The 16,751-nt window shown below is 44.1% G+C and overlaps 1 protein-coding gene across 1 annotated transcript in view; it reads right to left on the bottom strand.

Moving 5' to 3' along the window:
• LOC142559394 (cell adhesion molecule DSCAML1-like) overlaps positions 1-16,751 on the bottom strand; it is a 71,371-nt gene that overhangs the window by 21,729 nt on the left and 32,891 nt on the right. The window contains exons 5-6 of the mRNA XM_075670996.1: positions 13,541-13,613; positions 9,197-9,297 (exon numbers count right to left, since the gene is read on the bottom strand). Coding sequence (XP_075527111.1) covers positions 9,197-9,297; positions 13,541-13,613 — 174 coding nt within the window. The remainder of the gene's footprint in view (positions 1-9,196; positions 9,298-13,540; positions 13,614-16,751) is intronic.

The raw sequence follows: 16,751 nt of genomic DNA, 5'->3' as shown, positions 1-16,751 counted from the left end.
GTTTTCTTTGACATATTAATGCATTTTTAACGCGCACACCTCCCTTTGACGCGGTGAGTTTTTGCGGTTTTGTGACGTCGCGTGACAGGCAGGTGAAGTGGGTGGAGCCCGGAAACTTTTGACCAATAGCCGAGGGCTAATGGCGAAAAGGCGTCAAATCAGAAATAAGTGTTTTTCTTTAGTTCGGTTAAGCCATGCATAATAAGTGTGTGTACGTCATATCAAATGGGGAGCTATCGCGGTTTTCGTGACGTTGCGTGACAGAGACGTGAAGGGGGCCTGGTCAAAAAAAAAAAATGTTTGACCAATCATGGAGGCCTGATTGCAGAATTGGAATAGAAAAGTTTGGAATAGTTTTAAGTTAGCGCGCCCCCTTTTTTCAATAATGCATGGTATGTAGGCTCGAAAAGTACTTAAATCTTCCCCAAACAGCGCCGTCATAAAAGGACGACGTCATTTTAATTATCGCATTCGCTCTTATTGAGTGATTCTTAAACTCAAAAATGACCGACTGTTCGGATGGTCAGTATGGCATTAAACTTGGTTAGTGAAATATGCTGCAACAGACGCAAGAAACACTGCTTTCAATAGCGCGCTGGTACGCACAGGAATAAGTTTGGATAGAAACACAAACCACACAGAGCGCTTTATGCAGTGTGTGTTTCACTCCAATTTCAATTTGATGTCTGTGCATAATGAATGAATGAATGCGTGTTGCTTAGGGTTGCAAGGGCCAGGCATGGCCAAAGAGCGCCATGCCAGATTTAGTGAGTTCGCGGTGGAGTATTGAAATCTGAGACGTGGCTGTAAAGGGGCCTAGAAATAGACGCTGTAATGTGCGTAAGTTCTGCATGCAATAATATTATGGCAATGACTGATGAGGTGGTGCTATGAACATAAAAAATGCACTGCGAAAGAATGATACGATATACAAAGTATGCCAGATGTAAGAATTCGCAAGAAGCCCTATTGCCTAAACAGAGCCCTTTGAACACAAGCGCCTAGAAGCATATGCTATACGAAACTACTATCGCAGCGGCATCCTATGGAGAGATAATGCGCTACTAAATTGTTGGGCTAATAAGATAGACCACATCGTTCAAGATACCTAGGACAGCTTGGCTGTTAAAAGGCGCTTCTTCATCAAGAAACATAGCGTGATGGAAAGGAACACAGTAGCGGTATGATAGAGGCAAACGTTTCTCTCTCTCATCTTCTGCTTTCCGGCACTTCAGGAAGACGTGGAGGACGGTCAGCTACCCACCATATCTACCACAGGTTGGTGGCTCATCACCAGTCAAAACTGTGGGTGCCATATGTGTATTCTATTCTGAGACGACAGAATAGGACATCAGTTCGTCGGGTTTTCTTAGCGGAGGGCCAGAAACCTAACTGCGGCTTGTTCAAGTGGAGCTTATTATTTGTTTCGGAGTCGCACAAGCGTTGCCAGTGGCTTCGTAGTTTATTTCGCGAAAAAATAAAAGCTAGAGATCTGTGGTAGGAATAGCAACGGTAGGATTAATAGCTTACGACGAAATTGACGGTATCATTTTGTCTGCTAGCACATAACCGTCGATGCATCTATGGCCAGGAACCCAGCATATTGTCACCTGTCTACGAAATGGATAAATATTTCAGAAGTATCAGTAAAGCTTAGTAAAAACGAGATTCTTTCAGTTTTCTTACGAAAATCAGTGCTTTTACGACATATAAGGAATCCGTAAATATTATTGTATTTTCTAGTTTTAATTGCTTTATGTGTTTAACTTTAGACAGTGCTGCATAGGCATCTGCAGTAAATATACTTGTATGAGGGTTCAATATGTCTGATTTAGGGAAAGAGGGAACAACCGCAGCGTAAGATACGCCAGCATGTGAATTTGGTGCACTGGTGTACAATTCAGAGCAAGAGTACTTCGATTGGAGTTCATGTAATTATATTACAATTACGAGCCCGAGTGCGTACTCTGTAACTGTTATAAAATGTATGTCACATTCTGTCATTTGCCACTCCCAAAGTGGTAGCTGCTTAGCTGGAGGCATTAAGCGATGTTCGAGGAGTGGTACATCCATTTCAACGCTAAGCTCCCTCACACGCAGTGAAAAGGGCTGTCTCACAGTGGCTCGACTATGACAAACTGTAGTACACGTCAAATCGTTAATGGTTTGAGAACATGGATGTTCATGATTAGAGTGTGCTTTGAAGAAGCATTGGAAGCTGATTCATGATCTCTACAGACGGAACGACCACTGATTCGATTCTACTTATGAGCTTTCAGTAGGCCTTGCTCTGAAAGCGCTGGTGGCCAAGCGGATACCTGGGTGGTGAACAGGATGGTTGGATGGATGGATGGATGTTATGAGCGTCCTCTTTGGAACGGGGCGGTGGGTTGCGCCACCAAGCTCTTGCTATTGTACTGTGTAATGTCCTACCTAAGTAAAAAAGAAAAAAAAAATCCACGATGAATTCCCATAACCAAATTTTCTGACCACCTATTGCGAATTTTGTTTTTATACGTCTCCGTTTTTTGTCGTTTCCCTACTTTTCTTCCACCAATCCTACTAATCTCTATTGCGGACATGTTTACATTCCCCTGCCCTCGCTGAAGCCAAGGGCTTCAAGGGGGCCAGTGGTGCCTAAATCGACCACTGGGCAGATATCTTCACATTCAAATAAAACCGGCTGCATTGTTTCCCTAGCTTTACCGCAGCAAGCACATGCTTCTTCTTCCTTATTTTATCCTGCTTTATAGGTGCGACTTCTAAGGCATCCTGACCTCGCTTCAAAAAGTAATTAACTTCCTTTTGAGTTATCATATATTGTTTCTTTCTTGATGTCGTTTTTTCCTCTGAAGTAGTTACTCATGGCAGGCTTCTTTTTCATTGCCGCCACCCATGAGATTATTTCACCTCTCTGACTTTCTGCTTGACGTTATTTGTTGCTGTGTTGCTCACCCTACAGGCCGCATACCTGTTGGTAAACTTCCTAGTTCTTTTCCTCCCCTGTGAATCAATGTTCTTGCTGTACAAATACCTCAACACTCGCCCAGCCCATTCACTTTCTTGCATATTGCTCAGCCGTTCTTCATAATTAATTTTACTGTGAGCTTCCCTCACTTCAAAACTTGTCCAGCCCATATCACCCTGCAGAGCTTACGCAATTCAAACAGACTTCATGGTAATTGGAGGTGATTTCAACTTGCCTAATATTGTACGTTGGTTGGACTAGTTGGTTGAAGTGCACACGGAAAATGTTTTCGCGGAGACACGAGGACAATGCCGAGAAAAGACTGTCTTTTCTTGGCATTGTCCTCGTGTCTCGGCGCAAACATTTTCAATATGTCTAAGACTGATTTGAGTCATCAACCTCACTTCCACTCTTTTTCGGATTGGTCCAGTCAAGAACTGATTAACTTGGGTGAATTTCTTGCTTTGCGTCAAACTGTTTTGGAGCCGACACGTGGGCATCATAACTTGGGTTTGTTATTCGTAAATCAACCTGAATTCGCCCGCTCCACTCAAGTGCTACCTGCGATAAGCGATCATAATGCTGTGCTTTGTGAAATGAATGTTGAACATATAGAAGCATGGGAACAGCCAACATACGCGTATATAACTACGAAAAAGCAAATGAAAGCGAGATAAAGTGTTGAATGAGTACGGGACGGTATTTGAAACGTATGCCGACAACACTGGAATAATTGAAATATGGTCTATATTTAAGGAAAAGATGTTTGAGCTGAGACAGCGCTTTGTTCCGGCATGGAGGTTAACGAAAAGAAGTAAAAGTAAACCTTGGTTTACTCGGCAGTCACGCAGTCTTACCCGCAAAAGAGAACTAGTTTACAGCAAATTTAAAGGAAAGCCGACACATGAGAATTGGTGGAAGCTACATGAAATTACCGAAAAAATGAAAGTTGCAGTGGCAGCTGCAAAGCATTCATTTGGTATTGCAATGGAGTCGAAATTAAAGGAGAATCCAAAGGAATTATGGAAGCGTGTAAAGAGAAATGGACAAGGCACTGTAACTACACCATCTCTTGTGTATGGCAACAGCTTTGTTGATAATGATGTAAGAAAAGCTGACTTCATTAATACGTATTTTAGTTGTTTTCAGCCGTGCAATTGGACATGATGATAGAAATACCTTGAATTTCCAGTCAGTGATGAGTGTTATGGATGATATTGTTATTAGCATCAATGGTATGGAGTCTCTGTTGCAGAATCTGGATTGCTAAGACTGGGCGCCCTGATGACTTGCCAAACAAATTTTATAGACTTTGCGCTGAGTCGGTTGCACCGGGCTTGAAGATTATTTTTGAAAAATCGCTTTACGAATCATGCCTTCCAGATGACTGGGAAATTGCAAGCATTGTGCCAATCCACATATCTGGTCCTCGTGGCACCGTGTCAAATTATAGCCCCGTATCACTAACTTCATTTGCGTGCAAGACACTTGAACATATTTTGTACCCTAGTATAGTAGCACATATCGGCGGGCATTCATTGTTTAATCCTTGTCAGCGCGGTTTTCGACAGGGCCGATCTAGTACCACGCAATTGGCTGAATTTGTGCATGACCTGGCAGGTGCACTGGACAGGCGTCTCAGCGTGGACTGTGTGTTTTTAGATTTCAAAAAGGCATTTGATACCGTGACGCATTGTTTACTCATTCAAAAATGGCATTTTACAATATTAGCCCTCAAGTGATATCATGGGTAAATGATTACCTATGTTTACGTCAGCAGTTTGTGGTTGCGAATGGCATTGAGTCTCTGAGTCTCAGAGTGTGCAAGTTGTGTCCAGTGTTTCACAAGGCTCCGCGTTGGCGCCGGTATTGTTCTTGCTGTACGTGAATGACATTAGCGACGGAATAGTGTCTCAAATGCGGTTATTTGCGGATGACTGCGTCCTCTATAGCGTAGTCACTTGTGACCGTGATGCTGAGATGTTTCAGGAAGACTTGAACAGCATCTCAAAGTGGTGCGTCAAATGGAATATGAATTTGAATTTGTCTAAAACTGTTCGTGCAAAATTTACAAGAAAGAAAAACCCGATATGCAACCATATGTTATTAGGAATGTAATGTTGGAACAGGTATTCGAATTTAAATATTAGGCACATGTTTTACTACTGAAATGAAATGGCACCGTCACCCCGATTATGTAGCTGCTAAACTATGCGAAACCTCGGGATTTCTTCGCCGAAATGCAAACACTTTTCAACAGTCATGTCGGGACATTTCCCACAAGACTTATGTCAAGTCGATTCTGGAACACGCGTGCACGGTTTGGGACCCGCTTGCAGTATCTGGCACACGCGGTGCTTGGTGCAGTGCATCGCGTACGAAGGAAGCACTCAAACATGGGAATTGCTCTACACGGGCCGAAAGATGTTGCGTCTGAAGCTTTTTCACGCTATTTCTTATTCAGCTGTTCGGGTTGATCGCGAAAAGCATGTGCAAGAGCCTTTTTATAGATCCAGCCGCGTTCACCATGATTTTAAAGACTGAATTGTGTAGAATGTCTGTCTTTCCTAAAACCATTAGGGAATGGAATAGACTGCCAAGTGATGTTGTGAGTGTTGTATCAAATAATGCTTTCTTTTTGATGTTGTAGATGTGCACTGCTAAGGGATTTACCTTTCATTGATTTTTGGGGGGTTTTGAACTTATAACTCTGCCAAGGAGCAGAAATGTCATATGTACTTCTTCTTGTACCCCTCCCCGCCACCCCTGTTTTGCCATCGCGCTGTGGGTCTCTTCATAAATAAATAAATAAATAAATAAATAAATAAATAAATAAATAAATAAATAAATAAATAAATAAATAAATAAATAAATAAATGCAACTTGTTAAAGCTATCGGGCGCTAACTTGCCACCGAGGAAGGGTCATTACCCTGCTTCAAAACAGGGACTACAATCGCTTCTTTCCATGCGGATGGTCGGTATCCGGCAGACCAAATAGTGTAGAAAAGTGAGAGTAATGCCAGTTGTGTGTCAGTGTTTTAAGTTTTTAATCACGCCATACATGACTCTGTCAGGTCTCGGTGCAGAGCTTTCGTATGCAATCAAGGCATGCAGCCCTCAACTCGGCAATACCAAAATGACTGTTACATGGCTCGTTTTGTTGAAATTTACGAACAAATCCCTTAAATTGTTCTATTTGTTTGTGCTTCAGGAAAGATTGTTAGTAGTATATTGAGCTTGCCGCACGCTCAAAGTGCTCCCCAGGAGAGTCTGCCTGCTCTCCTAAGGTATTCCCTTCGTCGTTCACCAGAGGCAACGGATGTGTGTCTTGCCCCTTTAGCTTCCTTACGCCATTCCACACTTTCGACTCCTGTGTGCATGAATTTATACCTGAGACGAACCTAACTCAGGTTTTTCTCTTTGTCTGATGCCGTGCCGCCTTCCTGCGATTTAATGTTTTTAAACTGAATGAGATTGTCAGCATTCGAATATATGCGCAATATGTCCCATGCTTTATTCTGCTTCTTTCGCGCATCTGTGCTGTCTTCGTTCCACCAGGGAACACGTATTTTAAGGGGATCACCATTCGTTTGTGGGATGTACTTTTCTGCCGCATCAATAATGAAAGCGGTAAAATATGCGACAGCGCCATCTGTACTTAAACTGTTTATAAAACCGCTTGTTAAATAAGTTGATTTTTTAATAAGCCCCCACTCAGCCAATTGTAATTTCCATTGAGGAATATGGTGAGGGTTATTATGCTACGCTTTTAAATTTAAAATTACAGGGAAATGGTCATTTCCAAAAGTACTGTTGATAACACTCTATTCCAGGTCAGGCAGAAAAGAAGGAGAGCGAATTGCTAAGTCTAGCGATGAATATGAGTGGTACATTGTAATAGGTCGGCTCCTTCCTATTGAATATAAATGCACTATGAAGAAGGGTAAAAAGAAGGACACCGACCACTGAATGAATATGTGAACATATATATGTGAATATATATGAACCCTTCTTCATGATGCCTCCCGACCAGACGGGCTTCCGTCAAAACCTCGACTTCATAAATGCACTATATGTCAGAAGGAAATGTTCTATCAGCCGACCTCTCGCGTCACAACGGGAATCTCACCACATGGTGTTGTGAGCCTTAAAAACATCCACGAGTTTGTAAAGCGTCCCGCAAGCTGGCTTATGATATTATAGAAATCTAAGTTTATGAGATGGTAGTTTGGGGGGTATATATAGGGAACTAACAGTTACCAATTTATTAAAAAGAACTCCGGGAACTGACATTGTCCCAAGGAGTGTCTGTAGTGCTACTTGACGACAACTACAGACTTGTCTGCAATGATTGCTACACCGCCGCACGAGGAGTTAGCCTCGTCACGGTCTTTGCGGAAGTTGGCGTGCTTACAAAGAAAGTTTGTGTGTATTCCAGGTGTATCTATTGAACACAGGGCATCTTTGAATTACGTTTATGTAGGTGTTCTTTAACGTCGCCGAGATTGTGAAGTCCCCGTACATTCCAATATAATATTTTTTTATCCATAATGAAATATTTTTTTGTGCTGTGTGTTGAAGAAACGAGAACTGTGTTAGCTCACCGGGGCCTTTCCAGGCCCCGTGATGCGGAGTTCGTCTTTTTTGGTGCGCTCCTCAGAGATGCGCCAATTCCTCGGCGTCTGGGACGCTGGTGTCCGAATCACCCTAGGTGTGACTCGGACGGCCGCCGAAAAATGTGACGCCGCCCCCCGCTGCGTCACGTCAACGTAGGATGGGTTGGATGAATTAAGTCATGGAAAAACGTCTGTGTGCTCCTTGGAAAGAGATGTTCAATTTCACCCTGAGTTCTATTGCTTCATTCTATGTTTTCCATGACAGACACAATGGCGAATAAGCGGATGATCTCCGCTACACATGACACAATGGGTAGCAGAAGTGCGGATGTCAAAGGAGGTGTCATTTGAGGCACATTTCGCACAAGTAGGGCGCCCTCGGCAGCTGTAAGACACATGCCCAAACCACTGACACTTGATGCGTCGGCGCGGATTTGGGATGTACGGTCGTACGCGCATGTTACACTATCCAGTTTCAATGTATTCGGGCAAATTGATGGTTCCAAATGTGATAATCAAGTGCTTAGTTGGGATTTCCTTGTCTTCGCTCCTTAGTTTAATTTTTCGTGCATTCACAATGTTCTGAGATTTCCACACTTCAAGCAGTTCACTTTCAGTAAGTTCGAGCAGGCTGTTTTCCGAAATGACACGTAAAGTATTCATGGAAATATGGGAATGGGAATGTCCCCGAATGCAGAGAGGTTTGTCAGTTTGGCGTGTTGCAGTGTTTCACGAACCTACAGCAAGGGGTCGCCGCTTACCATCTTCGTTACCTTATAGCCCGGGCCTATGGTGTCTGTCAAACATTTCGATGCTAGAAAAGGGGCTATAATTCAGACAGTCTTTGTTCCGTGCTCAATGTGTACCTCGTGATACCCGAGAAGTGCTTCTTTCTGATGAATAAAGAACTTGAAAGTTGCATCGATGCGCCCCCTTTTGAGGGAGCGATCAGGGAGTGCAGAAAAATTGCAACCCTAATGATGCCATAGTATGCGGCAGACGTTCCAACTAGAGGACGCGATAAGACTTGAAATATTCAGTTATGATCACGCCAGCGGTACATGCCCACTATAACCCAGTATGAATAATCTAGGTTGGTTAGGTCACAAAAGCTGGAATATCGGGAGTAAAAAGAAGTGAAGAGAAGACAGTAAAGAGTGAAAGCACGAGAGAAAGGCAAGGATTGGAGAGGAGGACAGGAAAAGGCAAATACCAATTTCACCCAGGTGGGGCAGTTCGGGGGTTCCGCCTACGTGAAGCCGATGCCAAAGTGGTGTGTTGCCTCCTCCGAGGGGCATTAAAGGTCCAAACACTCAGCATCAGTTCAACCCTCAGGATCCTCTTTTCACTGGAGATGGCTGAGCCACGCGCGGCTAAACGCGGGAGGGGCCAGCCCCCATGTGCTCAGGCCCATGGTGCCACAACACACTAAACGATCCCCGTGCTTAGCAGCGCGTTATCGAAAACAATGTGTCCCCAACTGGCCCTAGTTGCAGCTCTAGAATCGCGTTACCTATTTTGTGCCGATGCCTCTTGCAGTATATTTACGCTAGTATACTCCTCGACAGCATGGTAAAAGTAAGCGAGAGAGATTGAGAAACACCGGCTACCATGTACGTCCTGTATTCTTCGTTCCTGCCGTCGGCCCCATACCACAGTATCCTCAGGCTGTGTTCCGTCCGCTCTGAAAAGTGAAGGTCCCGGGGAGGCCCTGTGCTCCGCAAACAAAGAAAGGGATGCAGCGTTATCCAAAGTACCCTCCATTCCTTAGTCTCAAATTTCATAAAAAATTGTCATCCTTGAGGACGTGTTGCCACAGCTACTGATTTTTGAAGGCATTGTTTGCCTTCACGTTTTGCCGCCACATTTCTGTATCGGGTATGTCAGTTTCTAGCCTCTAACGTCTTTCGTGGGCCGATCCCGTACATAGCGCAGTCTAAAAAAAATTCGGTGGAACCTGTCTCACGATGACTGTCGCCGGTAATGCATTGCGCATTGAATGAATATAGCGACATAATATATTGTCACCGTCGAAACGAGCATTGTATAAGGCTTGCACTGCAGCGGGAGTCCTCTTTCGCGCTTTGACGATGACGATGATTTATTTGCATCCACTTTGAAACGGGGCGCGGACAAATAGCGATCCAGACTGCTTGAGTCAATTAGGTATGCTCTACATCTTTTTCATTCGAGCATTTTTGTATAAATCGCTTCAATCTTATTTCACTTCCTCAAAACGTCTCTATCTACCTTGTACAGCTACTTATACCTGTAACGGATCCGGTCATATCAATCTATTTCATGCTTTTTTAACCAATACCCTAAACGCCTCTTGCTTATCTCGACTGCTGACCGGCTGATGCACCTCTCCACTTTAAGTCCAAGCGCTTCTGGAAGGTGTACGTTCCATACGGGTCTCACTGGGTAAGTCCCTTCGCATCCCACTGGGATGTGCTGAGTGGTCTCCCAATTTTTGCAGCATACACACCCCTCGTATATATAGTTGCGAACATGTGCTCCGGTATGCTTTGGTACTTAAGCAACCAGCTCGATATTCAGTAGCAAGGCACGTCCTTTCGTGCTATCATAGAGATTCTTCCTTGCAAGTCACTGTCTCTGTTGAAAGAAAGGGCCCAATGTAGAAGTGATATGCTCAAGTAAAACTCTTGCTTGGGCTAGTTGGTTCATGCTTGAAGTAGCAAAGGCAAGGCGCAGAAGACCAGGACTCAAGAAGAAGAACACAAACCAGTAATTTCTTTCGTTTGTAAGTAATTGTAAGAACACAAACGACAGTAATTGTGTCGTTTGTGTTCTTCTTCTTGAGTCCTGCTCTTCTGCGCCTTGCCTTTACTACTTCAAGCATGAACCAACTAGCCCAAGCAAGAGTTTTACTTGAGCATATCTCTCCTACATTGGGCCCTTTCTTTCAACAAAGCTTTCGCACCGATCCTGCCATTTTGTGCGTCAACCTGATCGCCATCTCAGCTTGCCAGTCTCGAATGGCGCCGTTCCTGTCGTTTGTGCTCTTCTTCTTGAGTCCTGGTCTTTTGCGCCTTGAATTCACTGTCTCTACTTCGCTCACTTTCTTTTTGATGACTCCTGGTTGTCTGTTTACACTTTCAGTTACCCCGTAGTTCGTTGCCAACTGTCTTAACTTCTTCCTCCATCCTGTGTCCATACTTGTGCGCTTTAGCTGCCCGTTTATTTTCATCCATGTTCCTTTCTTTCTTCAAAACTAAATTACTCTGCGCTTCTCTGACTTCAAACGAGGCCCAACCCATGTCACCCTGCACTGCCACATTTGTTTTGTTTTTCTTCCGAGGGCTCTCAGAGCCAACCGGCCTAGCGATCATTGTTTAACTTCACACCACGACAAGATATGCGATTTTAAGCACAGAATTGCATTTCCGAGCATTAGCGCTGGTACCCTTACTCGTTTTCAGATTCAACGCACCACCTCATATTTATTGCGGGCCCGAAACGTTCTATGTTCCGTTATTGCTGCATTAGGCTACCTCTTTACTGTCAGATTATCTTGATGGGTGCTTGAGTAAATCTTTCCTTTGCCGAGGTATTTATATTGCTTGACTATGGGTAAGGCTTGCCGTTATATTGACACCACGTAATTATTCGTGTCTTCATTAAATATAATCATTCCTGATTTATGTGTGCTAAATTTGAGGCTTAGATTGGTCGCTTAGTTGCCACACACATTCGCAAGTGTATGTAAATTTCTTCAGTTGTCCGCCAGTAGCAGTATGTCGTCCGCACACACCAGTCCGGGAACTTTCTGATGCGCCATTCGTACATTACGCATGCAGGATAAATCAAACCCTAATTCACTATTTTCCAGCCGCTTTTCTATGCCCTTAACATACAGCGTGGAGAACAATGGAGGCAGCAGACATCCTTGCTTCCGTCCTTGGTGAATTTCCACCGCATCTTTACACTTTCTGCCTTCCTACACAATGCCTAAGAACTATCGGCGCCATCTAGCGTAGCTGCCTCAAAACCTGTGCGCGGCCTCAGAAATTCATGGCGTGCCGGTGCATGCGGACGCCGAGAAGCACTTCATGCGGCGACCAGGCTCCTCTCTCAGGCTTCTCCCCGGACACGCTGCTCCATCTGGTGGCGCAGCGGAGAAGTCCGGGCGGTGCCTCCGTAGACAAGAAGCGTGGCACTTGGGTGCTCGCGAACGCTGAGAATTGCTGCCTCGCATGACGCACACCTAGTAATGGGGGTACGAGTGTTCATCGGCGTTTAGTTCATTTTTCAGTGCTGTATTCACACGGGTGTTCTTAGGGAATTGCGAAAGAGGAATCTTGCTGCAGTACACAACTCTTAAATAACTCGCTTTCACGGTAGCAGACGTTGTGTCACTATACTGATTCAATGCCAAACGTGTTACTGGCGACAGCCATAGTGAAATGGGCTCCACCGAATTAAAAAAAAATATGAGCGATTCACTGATAAAGGTTCGGGATCTTCTGAAATTTGGTGTCTTTCAGGAAATCAATCAGAAAATTTTTTACTCCTTCCGTTTTCCTTTTTTACTTTTTGTGCTAGATCTGCGAAATCTGCTGCTTTGTGAATCAAAATCCGCCGATCAAGTTTGAGTGCAGACCAGTAACGAGTGATGAGCCATTTATTTTATTTTGAGGATTAAGCGTAGCCAAAAATACACTGAACCCTTCGGAACTCAGCAGATGCGATATGGGGCTCGTTCAATACTTCTTTGAGGGTAGGAACAAGAAGTCCTTCTGCTAGATATGGTGTTTAAGATTTTCTGTGCGCTGTGCTGCGTGTGGTGTTTCAAAACCGTCACGACGCCATGAATTATGAATTTCATTCTTTTGTCGCTTTGCAAATGGTGCATTGTAGAACTAACACTCAGCGCTGGATTATAGCCAGCAAGAACTGAACTGCTGAACTGATTTCTGCTGGGTTTTTTTTACACAGGCTATGAAGTAGAGAAGAAAATAAAGAAAACAGCTCGCAATAGTGCAAAAAACTTTCTTAAGCTAGGTGGACGTCGTAACAAGTGTTGAGTCATTTTGTTTTTGATCTGAGCAGTGCCTTTAAAAATGACTTTTCACAACTTGAGATAGATTATTCGAAGAGGCGAACATTTCTTGCGAAAATTTACTGGGCAACAATTGTTGATTTACTTTGAAGTTAATTATTGTAGCGTACATATTGGAATTTACAAATTTAATCTGATAAGTTCTTAAGTCCTCATGGAACGTACTTTTAAAGCTGTTTTCAGATAGGCATTGCCAATGTTGTGGCAAATTGCAATACTAATGATTACAATTAGCTTTCTTAAGCAGCACAAGGGAAAGGATACCGGAATTACAGTGCATTTCGTTGAACATATGGAAAAATACTTAGTTAAATACATTTCTGGAGATTTATTTGCCAGGACAAAGATCTGATTATGAGGGATGCCGTAGCGGGAACCTCAGGATTAATTTTTACCAGCTTCGGTTCTTTTCTGGGAGCCTAAATGGAAGTACACTGGCGCTCTTGCCTTTCTAACCAATCGAAACACGGCCGTCGTTGTTGGAATCGAACCTGCGTCCCTCAACTCAGTAGCGCAAGGACTTGGCCACAAGAATACCACGGCGGGTCGTTTTTCGCAGTGCTTATCTCAATCTTGCGCAAGCCTGAAAATACCTCTTGATTCTAGATGCCGTGCGAGCTCACCAGTCCTAAATCGTAATTCGTGTAGCGGTGTATGGTTTCACAGGCACTTAAATTTAAAAACCGGTAGCAAACCGGCTAAGCTAAACTGGTTAACCTCCCTGCCTTTCCTTCTCCACTTTTTCCTTCCTTCCTTCCTAAATTTAAAAAGAAGTACATCATTGCCTCAAGTTAACTTGGTCGATGACTTTGCAAATGAACCTAAAATAAACCAAGAAATTTCTACACGCGATTTGTGTTCTTTTAGTTACCTGCATCCTTAGTTTTTATCTGGAGCTCCACGGAGTAGGGCGAATAGGAGGTTCCCTTGTTGGTGGCCCTTACCTGAAATAAGGGATAGGTTGTTTTTTTTCAAGGATAAGTGAAGCAAATAAGAATAAACGAACAAATTCGTCCGAACACTTGCCGCGCACTTGCTATTATATAGACAGATGTACTTGTTTGTCTTTTTTGGGTGACAGCTTTTCACCGTCTACCAGATGTTACCGCTCAGTGCAGGACGCACCCACATGTATCGCAAGTTTCTCGAATGTTATCAATGGTTGTATCTGCTGTCTGCTGTCACTGAAGCTTGTGATTGTATGCGCGACGCGAATTGTGTAGTGCTTTCTGGAAGGCACGCGGGCACCAGCGATTACTCTGGAACCTTCGAGGACTCATGTATAAAGATCGGCGCACTTGACCAGCAGATCTTATTTTCGACGATCACCGACCGTGTTCAGCGCTATCGCTGTGCTTTGCGTGTAACTTACTTTTGTGCGCCCAAGTTCGTCCAGTAAAAGTTAGTTTCGTCGTTTACAGATCTGCCGTTGCATTATTCACCGTCACTACTACGTGAAAATATGCCCCCGGAAGGTCTTTCTTTCTTTCTTCTTTCTTTGAGTCACTCAGTCAGTCAGTCAGTCGGTCGGTCGGTCGGTCGGTTGGTCGGTTGGTCGGTTGGTCGGTCGGTCGGTTTTCATTTGCAGGAAAATCACATCATCCTGCGAGTGGCAGAGACTAAAGGCATGATTGCCTGACGAGGTCTCTGCCCCCTCAGTACTCAGTAATCAGTAACCAGTACTTTGAATCGGTGACTAAAGGACTCGGTGATGCTTCACCAAGCAAATATATCGAGGCAAATTATTGACTTCGTCAAGTTGAACATTACATAAGCCTAAAAAAATGCGGGTATCTTGTATATAACGCAGCGGTGCAACATGAAAATAATGTTGGTGCAGCATTACGTTTCTTTTGCTATACTTCGCCAGGGCTACTAGCAAAGTGTATTTTAGCACTGCTGGAAGGCTACAGACATCGCAATGCTCATCTACTGCTTCGTTAAGGCTTTGAAAGGCTCTCGGAGGAATTCGTGTTCAACTTTATGTGCTCAACCTCCGCTTCATGCCGGCTTTCACACATGTATGTCTAAGCTGCAAGCACATACACACACAAACACAAAAAAGGCTACAATTGACGCACGCCGGAATAGAGCAACCAAATTCACGGTCACCTTATTGTGATAGTTCCATCTCCGGTCGTTCAAATCATCTACACTAAGAATGCTCAAACCAGCACTTGGACGCATGAGGAGCTTTATCTACTCGCATAATTCCGGCGCTCTGCTTCGGGGCTGTTACGAAAACGGCAATTTTGTAACACCTAGTTGGCTGCTTGAAGCTCACTGTTACGACCAGCTGGGAGCGTTGTAATTGAAGTCTGGAAAACGTCTCGAAAATTTTGTTCAACACTACTATTTTCTCAGCAATAAATTTTCAGCGCGCGTAAAAAAATAACTTGCCATATTTTCAAGATTTCGAAGTTCAAGCTGTGCACATAACTTCAGACATGTCAGGCACAACAAACAGTAACGCTCATCTGCAACGTGCCAGCAAGATAGTAGTGGTACAAAAACGTCTTTACCGTGGGCATTGCCTCAATTCCTGCGAGAGGATGGAGTGAAAGTATCCGTATGCTCCTCATTCACAGCAGGCAGTGCAAAGCGGCCTCCCAGATGAATGGGAGGAGGCTGGCACATGAGGTGCCGCTGAGCCATGCCAGTAGTGCTTCTCGTCAGAATCTGTTTCCTCGGTACATTAGCTGGGCATTGCCTCTGTGTTTATTTTTACTTCGCAAAGCCGATGTTCCTCTATAGATACCACGCTACGTTCTAGCTCGCAGCCGCGAAGAGCGCGGATGTTGAACATTCATGGAATTGAATGTTCAGCACACACATTTTGTGATGCGTTCTTAGATGCTGCACTCGTAGTGCAACCTCCTCGCAAATCATGCAGTTCGGGACGACGACGACGACGTAATAAAGACAAAAATTTCTTTCATATGTTAGCATAACCGCACAAACACTGACTATGCATGTTACCACATGTTATTTGACTTTTTTGCCAGTGTCCCTTTCGACCAGATTGTCAATGTTGTGAAGTTGTCGCTCGAAACGACGCGCTCCTATGCTGCATCCAAAATTTCACAAAATTTGTCGCAAGTTCTGTAGTGAAAGAAACGCGTCGCATCCTAACCTGCCGAACATATAGGTCTTTCACGCGCAGCTCTGATGACTAGACGCTCCTTGAAAAGTCCGCCGTAGGCAGGACGTTCCACGTCCGTCTGTGGCCTTTCACACGGAGTTGATCAGCATTTGGTAAAGCGCAAATGGATGAGAAGCTCAAGTGGAGCAATGTCTTGCCAAGCATACTACGCTAAATCAGCCTCTTGCAAAACAGTGCCACTACCTCTAATGGTGTCGTACATTCTTGAATGAACATTAAATACGAGAGATTATTCTGGCAAATCAGTTCTGCGGAAGCTCGCAAGACGGAAGGGGAAATGCTGTCATCCACGTGAACTGTAGCACGAAGCTACAAAGCCAACCCACATGGGTTTCCCAAAACGAATGACTCACAGTTGAACAAAAATTCCTCCTCCCGGGCATCCCGTCATCCCGGATGAGGACGAATTTTGCTTTAACTGCGAGGCTTTCTTTCTGAGAAACCCGTATGGGTTTTCTTTGTAGCTTTGTATTACGATTCGGGTGGATGTCAATACTTCCCTTTTAGCGATTACGTTGTATATTACGTTGATGCATGCACATATAGCAGGCAGACCCGGGAGCTGAAATTCAACAACTGAGAATGGTGCTTGCCGCCGTACAGAATTGTGTTTCGAGATAAAGTTTAATTTGCTGCTAACTGTGTCAGAGTGCGAACACGCTATTGTTACGGGGACAAAAAAGTACGAAATATATTTACAGGATGTTTACAATTTACAAAAACTGTAGCGGCTTATAAGATGGTTGTTATGTTGTGAAGATTTAGAGTGTCGTCTTCTTCGGACTAATCGCTGACGCTGTCGTCGATTTAAAGGCACGTGTCCTAGTCCTCATCTAACAGTATAGCTAGTTCGTAACGTTCCTTCTTTATCAGTGTCATTTGTTAACACAACTAACCTGATGTCGATGCGCGATCTCAT

This window comes from Dermacentor variabilis, chromosome 10 (genome assembly GCF_050947875.1).
Source record: "Dermacentor variabilis isolate Ectoservices chromosome 10, ASM5094787v1, whole genome shotgun sequence".
Taxonomy (NCBI): domain Eukaryota; kingdom Metazoa; phylum Arthropoda; class Arachnida; order Ixodida; family Ixodidae; genus Dermacentor; species Dermacentor variabilis.
Note: the sequence above shows the minus strand (reverse complement) of the source record. Positions and strands in the feature narration are given on the sequence as shown.